Source organism: Psammomys obesus, unplaced genomic scaffold (assembly GCF_907164565.1).
Source record: "Psammomys obesus unplaced genomic scaffold, mPsaObe1.curated_primary_1811, whole genome shotgun sequence".
NCBI lineage: Eukaryota > Metazoa > Chordata > Mammalia > Rodentia > Muridae > Psammomys > Psammomys obesus.
Genome location: NW_026596440.1, coordinates 6,178,855 through 6,191,433, shown reverse-complemented (window position 1 = coordinate 6,191,433; position 12,579 = coordinate 6,178,855). Strand labels below are relative to the sequence as shown.

Sequence of the window (12,579 nt, the reverse complement as noted above, 5' to 3'; positions counted from 1 at the left end):
TTGCATAGGAGATGGTGGGAGCCCCTCCAGCCCTTCCTGCCATCAACAGCTCTCTTGGGCATAATGAAGGTTGTTAGTTTTCCAGAAGAAGCAGGCTAGACAGCATGTCCTCCCCAGGACTGTCTCAGAGTGTCTTGGACTTTGCCTTTTATTTCCTCTGGTCATCTATGTGCCTTGGCTGCCCAGAGTTCTACATCCTATTTCCCTTTGCTCCTGTCCTGCCTCAAAAAACCTCAGGCAAAGGAACCCCCATCCATGTTGCTGTAAATGCCATTTGCCTAGCAAGCTTGTTCAGGACCAGACAGAAGGCTAAGTAAGGAGGCCTCAAAGTTTCAGCATGTGTCTGGCGATTCTGGAGCTGACGCTTGCTGTGCCAGCAGAGAACTGACAAGCACGAAAGGACTTAACAGAGGGCAGGCAATTTCAAGGTGAGCGAGGATGTGGGTGAGACAACCAAGATACTTAGCAGGATTCTAATTTCACTTCATGTGCCTAAGTAAAACATGATCATCAAAAAAGACCAAATTTATAGGAAGAAAAAAAAGAGCAAATTCAGTTTACTTTCAGATCATATGGTTAAACTTTCAAAATTCATAATAATTTTATTTTTGCAGGCTGTGGCATCTCTGTATGCACAAAAAAGGGGAAAAGGAGACAAAGATGCTGTGACCAATTTCTGGAGATGTAGGGAGCTAGATTTCATCAAGGTCAGTGCCTCAAATAAGTTCAGAGAGAGCATTAAATTTCAAGATGAGGGAGAATACAGAACCAACTTATACTACGTGGACCTTCGAGATCTAGGGAGGGGTGCTAATTCAAAGAGCTTTTTATTTGAAACAATCCAAGCATCCCGCCCCTGCAGTCACCCTGTCCTCTGTGTGCAGAGGGAGGAGCAGGACGACTGTTCCCATCAGCACAGCATGGGCTTTACACGTAATTCCTTCCTCAGATGGGAGAGCAGACGGGGAGGCTCGGCTTTGAGAGTATAACTGGTGGAAGTCCTTTCTCTCCTAGAGAAAACAACGCCCTTGATGGTTTGCCAGGAGCTCTCAGTTCTCGGGGTTAGCCTGCTCTCCCTTGTCGTCAGGGTTGTCCAGCATTCTCAGCCTCTTCTCCAGCCTCTGCTTCCATTCTTCTCTAAGCCTGAGGAGGAGACACCACACACGCAGTTGGTTAGTGCATTTGTCTCGACGTCTCCTGGTCTGTTTATGCTTCTTATTTGCGTCTCATAAATATTGTCCAATGAAGCCCAAGACTTTTGCAAACAAGTAAAGAACAGAAGTGGAGTAGAAAAACTAGAAAAATAAGTGAAGACTACAAATAGGCAATCTTTTTATCAAATTTAATTTAGCCTTCCCAAATTACTACTGGATTCAATGAAATTCCAGTCAAAGTCCCAGTAAAAGGTTTTTGTTGTTCATCAACAAGCCAACTGAGCAAGAGCTGGTGTCTGTGTTCTTAGTTGCCTGGAAGACTGAGGCAAGAGGAGAGAATGAAGCCAGCCTGGATAACGTATCAAGACTTCATTAAAAATAATTAATCAATGTTATGTGGAAAAGCAAGAAAATAAGTAGATTAGCCAAAAGAATTTTGAAGAAGAATAAAGTTGGGGGACTTAGAGGACCTGATTTTAAGTCTTACATGATATAGAGTCACCATCGTTAACACACCATGAAGAGAGGCACAGGCAGCTGAATCAGCAGGAAATGAAAACTAAGATGACAGTTAAGAAAACTTGCTACTCTCGCAGAGGACCTGGTGTGGGCCCCATAACCCACGTCTGTGGAAGAATCTGGGGTGAGGTAATATGTACAGCGAAATGAAAATATATACAGAAGAAAATGTATTCACATTAATTTTCTCTCTTACGAATCATCTCAAAATGAATATACTATTTTTCATTCTTGACATGTTCTCATCTATTCTGTTTTCCTTGGAAATTCTCAAAAGGTGAAATGGTACATTTAATCAACTCGATAGAAATATTGTGAGGACTCTAAGGCATAAAACTGACTCTAGGCAACTTCAGCTTCTTTTTAAATTTTAACTAGAAATGAATTATTACTACTAGCTATTATTACTGTTATTACTGGTGTGTGTGTTGCACACGTGTGGAAGCCAGAGGCTAACTTTCAGGAGTCGGTTCTCCTCTTCCACCTTCAGTTTCTGGGACTGAACTCGGACCCTTAGGCTTGAGAGAGAAGGTGCTTTTAGCTGCTGAGTCTGGCTGTCTCTGGCTTCATGTGGAAAACTTGTCTTGATCGCTGGCTTAGGGGAGCACGGTTAGAATCTGAAGGCTTAGCCTTGTGTTTGGCACTGCGTGCTCCCTAGCATGTTAACAACCACAGTCCGAAAGCTGAAAGGTGCACAGAAGAGCAAAGCACATGGGAGGATACCATGAGGACACTGGTTCTCAGCCTCTTTAAATAAAAGTGAGTAGGGTAAGGGTGGGGTTCAGTCCCTCAATCTCTGCTCTGTCTGCTCTGTCTTTATTCCTGTACAACTTGTAAGCAGGATAAATTTTGGGTCAAAGTTTTTGTGGGTGGATTGGTGTTTCCCTCCCTCTGCTAGGAGACTAGTCTAGTTAGAGGGTGTCCTCTTCAGTCTCTATGGCCTCTGCTACTAGGAGTCTCTGCTTGAGTGCCCCTCATATCCTCCCAGAAGCCCACCCTGACTTAGGTCTTCAGCTTGTCACAGAGATGTCCCCACCCTCCATCTCTCTTTTCTCTACAGGCCTTCTCTCTTCTTGCCCTTGCTCTCTCCAGGTCTGTTCTCCACCCTCTCAATTCTCTGTGCTCCCTCTCCTACCTTGTTCCCTTTATTCAGCCACCACCTCTGTCTATTCTGTCTCCTCTTCCAAGTGACATTTATGCACCCCCCCCCTTGGGTCTTCTGTGTTACTTATCTTCTTTGAGTCTGTGCCTTGTCGTATGCTTATTCTGTGTTATAAGATAAAATCCACTTATGAGTATACATACCATGTGTGTCTTTCCCGGTCTGAGTTACCTCACTCAAGATGATCTTTTCTAGTTCCACCCATTTGACAAATTTCTTTGTTTTTAATAGCTGAGTAGTATTCCAGTGCATAAATGTGGCACAGTTTCTTTTTCTGTTCTTCAGTTGAGAGAGCAGAGATTGAGGGAATGCCCAACCAATGCCTGGCCCAACCAAAGACCCACCCTACTGGAGAATGCCAACCTCTGAAACTATGAATAAAGCTCTGCTAAACTTGCAGACAGGGGCCTGACAGAGTTGTCCCCTGAGAGGTGCTATCTAGTAACACCTCAAAACAGAGGCTGAGACTCCCAGCCAAACATTGGATGATTTGTAGGGTGTCTTGTGGAAAAGTGGGAGGAAAGAGAAAAGGACCTGGAGGCAACAGGAGTGCCACAAGAAGACCAACAGAGCCAACTAACCAGGGCCAGAGGGGCTTGCTGAGACTGAAGCAACAGCCAAGGACCACGCATGGACTGGACCCAGGCCTCCTACAAAGATGTAGCAGACGGGCAGCTTAGGCCTCGTGTGGGAAGTGGGGACTACATTGGACACAGACTCACTTGTCAGCTCTTTGATCATTTTCCCCTGGTGGGACTGCCTAGCCAGGCCACAGGGGAAGAGGACATTGTCAGTCCTGATGCAACTTGATGAGCTGTGGTGGATGGGAAAGGGAGCTTTCCTTTTCTGAGGAAAAAGCGAGGAGGAAGAGTGGAACTGGGATAGGAAGAGGAATGGGGCTACAACAAGGATGTAAAGTGAATAAAAAAAAAAGCATAAGTCTGAAAAACAAAAAAGAATGAGGCTTGCCTTCTCTCTCCAAGCCCTCTGCCCTCCCATTCCTGCTCTCTCTACCTCATTTTCCTCCACACTCCCTCTCATACCTTGTTCCCTCTCTTCACCAACTTCTGATGTCTATTCTATTTCCTATTCTGAATGATATTCATCCTCCCTTGAGCCCTCCTTTTTATTTAGTTTCTTGGGGTCTGTGAATTGTAGTTAGGGTTAGGGTTAAGGACCCAAAGGGGACAAGAGCTTCACAAGAAGACCAATAGAGCCAACTAACTAGGGCCCAGGGGGGCTTAGAAGACTGAAGCACCAACCAAGAACCACGCGTGGACTGGACCTAGGCCCTCTGCATATATCTAGCAGATGGACAGTTTAGTCCTTATGTGGGTTCCCTACTAAGGGGAGCAGGGGCTGTCTCTGACATAGACTCCGTTGCTTGCTTCTCGATCACTTCCCTCTGCTGGGGCTGTCTTGCTCAGCCTCAGTGGAAGAGGATGCGCTCAGTCCTAAGGTGACTTCATGTGCTGGGGTGGGTTGATGGTGGGGGGCTCCCCTTTTCTGAGGAGTAGGAGAGGGGAGTAGGGGAAGAAAGAGGGAGGGTGGGATGGGGAGGAGAGGAGGGAGGGGGCTACAGTTGGGACGTAAGGTGAATAAAAACAAGGGAGTGGGGTTGAGCTGCATGGACAGGGAGGCGGAGCATGGAACCACTGCGCTTGGCTGCTGCTTCCCTCAGGAGCTCTTGGACACTGTTCACAGTATCAGCCAGAGGACACTTGAGAAACAGTTATTTCTTGAGATTCTGTGATCCCTAATTTTGATGTCCATCTTTTGACAATTTTCCATTTCTTCTGTGTTACCTGTGTTTCTGTTTCTTAACTGTTATGAGGTTGTTACCTGGTCATCTATATTTTATTTATATATTTACTTGTTTAATTTGCTTTTCCATTATTTATTTGTTTGTTTTAAAAGAGGCTCTCACTTCGCGTAGCTTTGGCTCACCTGGAGCTTCTTTTGCAGATCAGGGTGCTCTTGACCTTATAGAGGTTAGCTTGCCTCTGCCTCCAGAGTGCTGGCATTAAAGGTCTGTGCCACTGTGCCTGGCTTCATCTGCATTTTAACTGTAATGGCACTGCTCAATCTGGAAGGCCTATGGCACACAACTCTTTTTGTCACACATCTTTGAAAGGCTCTGTAATTAAATCTTCCTGCGACTACACCCAGTGTCTTCTTAGGCTCTCGGATGAGGCTGTCTGTCTGGGTGATGCATCAAGCTTGATGGACTGCTTTGTAAAGCCTGTATGCAACGTTCTATCTGCATGTACACCTGCACTCCAGCAGAGGACACCAGATCTCATCATAGATGGTTGTGAGCCACCATGTGGTTGCTGGGAATTGAACTCAGGACCTCTGGAAGAGCAGCCAGTGCTCTTAACCTCTGAGCCATCTCTTCACCTAGGTATCCTATTTTGAATAACAAAAACTTTGAAAAATATTTGTTTCTAACTAAATACTATCACAATCAATAATATGACTTTTTGACTGAGATGGACAACAAACCAGTGTGATTTGTTTCTTGATTTTGTCAAGTCACGATTTTATCGCAACCAATTTGTTGGCCCAGATACAAGAGGTCAGCAAAGCTTATTAAAATCATTCTGTGAGAATCAGCTTGCTGTGTTGAATTTATAATGAAGAGCATTTTACATTTGAGTATATGTACGTCGTGTCTGACACAGCTCTCCTACCAATGAGCTTTATGGTAAATAGTCATGTATAGGTGTGGGTTCACCCCACTTCTCAGGAAAGCCACGTGTGGAACTTTATCGTCACTCCAGAACTCCTTTTCCATTTTTCTCTCATAGCTGTTTTTCTGATAAATCTCTAGCACATCTAGTCCTAGCCTCTTAGATGACCCAAATCAACACATTGAGAATGATGTGTTTATTACGGAGGAAGGTTTCAGAATCTGGGATTCACAGCACATGTGTTCACTTTTCACAGCAGTCATCTGTGAATGTTTCAGTTCTCTGTTGACCCAGATGACCTTTCAGTATGGCTTATGAATGTTTAAATAGATCCCTGTTTCTTTTTGGTCACTCTTTTGCATCACTGTGTTTCTTCCAGTTCAGTTTTGGGTTTTCAGTAAACTGGTGAGTATAAATGCATAGATGTTTAGTATGAGGAAGAGTATGTAAAAGGGAGTGCAGAGGGCCAGAAGAGAAGGCTCAGCAATGAAGAGCACTTACTGCTTTTGCAGTAAGGTTGTCAGTGCCCTCATCAGGTGACTCACAATTGCCGTAACTCCAGCCTCAGAGCATCTGATACCTTTTTCTTCACAGGCCTTGCACTTGTGCGCATTCAGACACAAAAAGACTCACATATTTACATGAGTAAAAATCAAGTAAATCTTTAAAAAGAGACCCAAATACATGAGAAGAGCAATATTAAAGTATTAAAGTATTTGCCTTTGTCTTAGAAATACTGATTTTACTTTTCAAATGCAGACAAAAATCCTATTTATTGGGATAGGTGGTGGCGGTTGCTATCTGGCTACTCTGATTCTCCCTGATAAGCAGAATTAACCAGGCTTATCTAGAAAGCAGGTGGCGTCTGTGAGATTCCCAAGCCCTAGCATGTACTAGCTGGGAGGCAGCGAGGCTCTGAGCCCAGGGATTCAGCCTCCTCCCTACCCCAGCTTTATGCGTCTCAGTTGGGGGTCTTTCCCCGTGGCAGATTTAGGGAAGGAACTGTGAAAACAGAGGGAGACGAAACCGCAATGGGTAGGAAAGCTTTGGACTTTCTTGCTGGTTTGATACAAGGCAGGGATAAGGATATTAGGAGGGCTATTTGAAGCCAGCTGCCTTCCAGACACCACGTGACGCTTGGCCTGCTTTCTGTAAGCAGGCCCTGTGGGGATAACCTTTCTGAGGACACTCTTAGGGATGCGGATGGAAACATGGCAGAGTTCTCTCCACGTGGAGGGAGGCTTTTTTTGGGGAGCTTAAAAATCTTTTAGAAATTTATGTTGAAAGCTGGATGTGATGGCCCATATCTGTAATCTCAGTGCTGGGATATGGAGACAGAAGGATCAGGAGTTCAAAGTCATCCTCAGATAAATAGCCAGTCTGAGACTAGTCTGGGCTACATGAGCTAATGTCCCACTAGTGAGTCTCAGTTGAGACTGTTCCTATGTTAGGAACAAAGAACCCAGACAGGCTCGGAGGAGTTGAGCTGTTCCTGCTACTCTGAGGAACTGACGTGTGAGGGCACGAGATGGGCTTCCATTAGACACACACTACCCATAGGATGCATGCTTTCTTGTGTGAATAAATGATCTCTTTTCAGTAGACTGCCAACTACAACAAGAAATTCATTTGTCAGAGAGAGAAAGAGAGAGACTGAATTGCCATCCCTCCAAAACCCATATTAAGAAGTGTCCTTCTGGATGTGGACGTTTTTCATACAGACATACCTGTCAAGCTAACCTTGAAACTTAGTTTGGCCTTGTATGTTGGGATTATAACTGTAAAGAGCTGGAGAACAGATTTTACTATATTGTTATTTTTATTCATTTGTTTTTGAGACAGGCTCTATGTAGCTCAGGTTGGCCTTGAATTATCTGGGTAGCTGATGTTGACCTTGAATCTTGGATCGTTCTTCCTCCGGATCTGAACTGCTGGGATTACAGCTTGTCTCACCACACCTAGATCTTGAGTGAAAAATTCAGGAACAACCTTATTTGTCATTATTATTATTGTGTGCATTTGCACGTGCATGCTGTGCATATGTGGGTGCGTGTGCCAGGCCAAGTGTGTGGGGGTTGGAGGGAAACTTCGTGAAGGCAGTTCCCTCTACCATCTTTATGTTGCCTGTGCTCACACTTAGGTCTTCAGGCTTATGTGTCAAGTGCCTTTACCTGCTGAGACATCTGGACAGCCCGGAACTTGTTTGGTTTGTGTTGAAGAAAGCATGGTTGATCTGTAAGCTATTGGTGCTCCCAGGGACCACTTTGCCCTCCAGGCACTGTTACTACAATGTGGAGTGGGAATCCCACTGACAGCCAATGTTTTGAGGCAAGAAATACTACTGAACATGTTGTGAAGGGCAAGAAGTCCCTCCAATAGTTCAGTTCTCTGGCTTTAAAATATCAGCAGCCCAGTGAAAATAGCTGACAGCCCAGTGAAAACCAGGCTAGAAACCCCATAAAGAATGAGTGGTTCTATTAACCTTGGTTTCTGACTTTTCTGTATTTTATGTTCTGACATCTTTAAAAAAAAATGTCCTGGTAGGAGAGAGACCCCCCCCCCCCCGTTCCTTGCCTTCTTTTATAAGCTAAGGTCTCATGTCGTGTAGCTAGATGATGTTGAACTTCCGAATCTCTGCTTCTACCTGTGCAGTGCTGGGGTTACCTCACCTGGTGCTGGCATCTGACCCAGGGCTTTGTGTACTCTAGGTTAGCCCCCAACAATGGAACCACATTCTTTTTTTTTTTTTAATCATGGAGAATATTCTTTTTATTGTGAAAGTAAATCTATAAGTGTTTATATGTATATAGTAAACAGACATAAACTTGGCCATAAGTTCCTTCTTTCTCTAGGAAGAAGTTATTGGACTTCTCTCAGCAAATAGTAGTAACGTCAAGTGCCCATTGTCTGGGCGGCTTCTCCTACCTGTCAAGACCCCTGCTCTGTGCCTGCTGTGCTGGTTGTTTGCCTCAGATCATCTCTTATGATGGTTATACATGAGCCAGGCAGTTTTCATGGACAGTTGGGTATTTAATCTTCTTCCAGATTTTCTCTGTGTACACTAATACGTTCTATAGTACTAGAGTTCAGTTTATTTTCTATTTTTAGTTTAATTTATAATCAGAGATAAAATTTATGAGGCGATAAGAGGACAGTTATTAGCACCTTTACAGTCATGTTGGGAAGGGTTTAAGAACAGGTTGACATGGTGCGGAACCACATTTTTAGTCCCAGCAGAAGGCTCAGCCAGTTTCCAAACCCTCTGTACCTAAGTCTGTAGTTTCAACTTTTCTGTATTCAATTTCCACACTTGCCACGATGCTCCCTTTTGGAAAAAATCCTAGAGCCAGCTCTGGGGGCTATGCAGCCAGAAGCCCACTGGGATTGTTGAAAGTAGCCAACCTTGACCTGTCCACTCTTTCCTGCCTTGACATGGAAATCCCTCAGATGACATGGCTTACACTTTCTTCTTGTTCTGCTTAAAACCTGTTCCTTCTTCTATGGGCCTGAGCAGCGTATGGAAACACATCTCTGGGACTTGTGAGTTTAATACATCTCCCCCCCCCCCCATGTCTTGCTCTTGTTTCCTCCCTGTGTGGGATAGCATCCAGCACCCATCTTCTTATAACAGTGAGGATAAAAGAACTGAGCCCCTCTCTGTATCTGCCATATTCCAAGGAAACCTTAGACAGAAAAGCAATCTACATACTTCCTCAGAGCGCTTCTCTCCTGGCGATCTTCTTCCAGTTCTCGGTAACACGTCTGCTTTCGAATTTCCTTTTCCCAGAAGCTTTTGAGTTCATCACAGGTCTCGCAGCAGAAGACTTCCCTGCGCATGTACTGGCTGTTCATCCCTGCAGTGCGAAAGACAAAGCATAGCCCAGTACTGCAAGGAACGGCACCCTGATTTGGAATGCGCTTGAATCCATGTGAATTTAAACTGACACTTTTCTGTTGTCACATACTCGTGGAATGACTCTAATTTTGCACTGCTGATGAAGATAATAATAGCAATGCAGAAATACTCTGAAAACAGTTGAACAATGACAAAAAAAAAAAAATGTGGCCCCTGAAGGTAATCTGATTCTTAAGCAGCTGACTTTTCTGTTGTCTTTTAGCCATTTTGCTATACTGCAAGTTATAGAAAAATTGTAGCAATGTAGATGATTCTAAAGCACAGAAATTAAAATAAATTTCATCCAAATAATATACCTGATGTCAATCAACTTTTCACCTACTATAAATTTATTGTTTTTTAAAAATTCTTTGAATCACTTGTAATTGTGTGTGTTTTGCATGTGTGTGTGCTCATGTGGAGGCCAGAGATTAACACTTGAGACAGGGGTTTTCACTGAGCTGGGAGCTCACCATTTGGCTAGACTGGCTAGCCAACATGTTTCTGGGATCTGTCTGTCTTTGCATCTTCCCTGTGTGCGGACACCACTATACTTGGCTTTTGTTGGGCATTGGTGATTCAAAAGCAGTTTTTCATGCTTGTACAGCAAGCATATTGCCTGGTGGATTTCTTCCCAGCTTCTCACTTGAAGTCTTTTTCTAGTTTTCTTATTATATGTAAAATAAATTCTTTGCCACATTTTGATTTTATATCTGTTTGCAAATCATTTTAATCTTACTTAAAATCCCTCTGAACCTAGTGCAGAGCCAAGGGTGCTTAGCAGATGCACACTTCCTTGTCCCTGCTCACAGAGTGACAATGACTTCTGCCCGTCTCCGGGAAAATGTGAGGTGGGTGTTCTCCTGCCTGCACTGTCGCTCCCCAGCGCTGCTCTGAGAGGTGGGTGTTCTACACTCGATGCTCAGAGAGTAGTAAACACGAAGACAGAGCTGAGCTTAAATTGGATCTGCTCACCTTCACAGAGGACTCTCTTTATACATTAAGGATGACTAACTTGAGCTAATTAATTTCCCATTTTGCGCGCAAGCAGGCTGATTCTCACAGGTATCGGTTGACTTCGTTGAGGCCACACAGCTTCAGAGTTTTCTCCTTCTGGGAGGAAGGCAAAGTGACTGCATTCTCTACTCTTGAGGATCTCAGAGCCCTCCTGCGATTGCCAGGTACCTCAGGGTTTGGATGTTTGTGATACAGTGGGGTCTAGCTTTCTAAAGAGAAGAACTTGGTCTTATTTTGGGTGACTTGAAGCATTTAATGGGCATTCAGTTGTTCTAAATTAACAAAGACTTGTTTCCAAACAACTGTTTATATACAAAGAACTTGCTGGAAAATGAATATTGTGCCTTGAGATATCCCAGGACCTAGACAATGAGAGAAGGTCAGGTCAGAGAGGGGATTGCTTTTTGCTGTTTCTGGTGACTTGCTGAGATTTCTCCAGGCAGGACAGTACTGGGTGTTTGTGAACCCTGGGCTCTCCTGCAGCCTGACCACGCCAAGTCTCTTGCCTCCAAGGGCATACATAACTCCCATCTGCTTTTGTTTCCAGGCCAATGGTTTAAGTGTGAAGACTTCTAATAAATTTCTAGTCACTGGACGTTGGAAGAGAAGCCATTAACAAAAATAGCTTTTATGTTTTTGTTCACAGGTGGAATGGTTGCCCCTCCCTGCATTTGGTTTCCCTGTGGGTTTAGTTTGACCTACAAGAGAATATAAGGAATTTAATTTTTCTGGGGATATACCTGTGAAATTAAAAAAAAAAAATACTGCTTGGACTGAGGCCACTGAAGCCTGAGGAGCCAAGTTTGATTTCTAGAACCCATGTAAAAAACCAGGTGCTGTGGCTCACCTCTGCTGTCCAAACACTCCTATGGCAGGAAGAAAAGCGGAGAAAAGAGAATCACAGGAAGCCTGAGGGACCAGATAGCTGCAGTGTGTATTGCCGCAGGAGAATTAACAAGAGGTGTCTTGCCGCAAAAGACAGAAGGAGATAACTGATTCTTAAAAGTCGTTCTCTGACTTTCACACGCATGCACAAAAAAAAAAAAAACCCATCCATCTATCCATTCACCTACCCACCCATCCATCAAACAAACAAACAAACAAACTCAAATTGCGTACTTGGTGGTACTCATAAAAAGGTCATATGTACTCATAGAAATTTTTTTTTTTTATCAAAATTTAGAATTAACATTTTACACTAAAGAGCAACAAGAAGAAGAGAGGAAAGCCCAGCAGGCAGCTGGCTTGTCACCTCGTCCAGTCTGACACTTTCTCTCTTTGGAAAGTGAGTTGGCTATGGAGGACATCTATTCTAGCAGGCAAGGCATGTGTAGACCCAGGAACCAGGGAAATCAAATCAGCTGGAAGTAGAGATGTCCACCCCCTAAGGGGTAAACTGAGGTTGAGTGTGCCCAAGGTAACTTGGATAGAAGACTATTAGGGACCTGCATTATGTTGGCCTGTTTGGGTCAGAAACAACTTAGGGGTTTTGTTTCCATGGAGGAGCTTCATCTTAGGAAAGGGAGCAACAAGGAAGGCAATGGTGGGCACCCCGTGGCTCCGAGTAGCACCCACAGTGCTTGTGTTCAAAACACAGTGTGTTCAAACTCAAGTACAACCTCCTCTCGTCTGTGGAAGAGATGGCCTTTGCTAAGCGTAGGCTCAGGCCTGCCTGCTGCTCCTCGTCTGGGGACTCATGCTCTGCTCACAGCTCAACTTTCCCGTGGGGGGCTGCAGTTTGGTTGCGTTTGAACACTTGCTCCTCAGTTGATAGTGCTGTCTGATAGGCCATGGAACATTTAGGAGGCAGAGACTTGCTGGAGGAACTGGGTCACTGGAGACTGCGGACCTTGGAACTCTACAGCCAGACCCCCCTTCCTGTCTCATGGCTGCTTCCTACTTACAGATGGAATGTGGCCAAGTGTCTAACACTCCCGCTACAGCTCAGCATTATGACCTGAAATCCCTTGAACTCCTAAACCTAAATCCTTCCTTCAAGCTGTGTCTTGTCATGTACTCAGCCAGAGCGAAAATGTAACAAATATTCTTAGCTTGTTCTCCAATCATTTCTTTTTGCCTCCCGCTTTTCTTCTGAGTTCTGCGACTCTCTTTCTTGAACCACGTGAGCATGCAAATGAT

General features: G+C 44.3%; 1 protein-coding gene across 1 annotated transcript; it reads right to left on the bottom strand.

The window, feature by feature from the left end:
• Positions 1-1,049: 1,049 nt before the first annotated feature.
• Fam240b (family with sequence similarity 240 member B) lies at positions 1,050-9,380 on the bottom strand. The gene is made up of 2 exons (XM_055597913.1): positions 9,238-9,380; positions 1,050-1,143 (listed from the first exon to the last, which is right to left on the bottom strand). Exons 1-2 carry the CDS (start codon positions 9,378-9,380, stop codon positions 1,050-1,052), a joined length of 237 nt encoding a protein of 78 aa, XP_055453888.1.
• Between the last annotated feature and the right edge of the window lie 3,199 nt (positions 9,381-12,579).

Coding starts and splice junctions, on each gene's coding strand:
- Fam240b (XM_055597913.1), bottom strand. CDS start 9,380: ATGAACAGCCAGTACATGCGCAGGGAAGTCTTCTGCTGCGAGACCTGT. Junction 1,144..9,237: donor GAGAGAAGCGCTCTGAGGAA/GTATGTAGATTG, acceptor TCTCCTCCTCAG/GCTTAGAGAAGAATGGAAGC.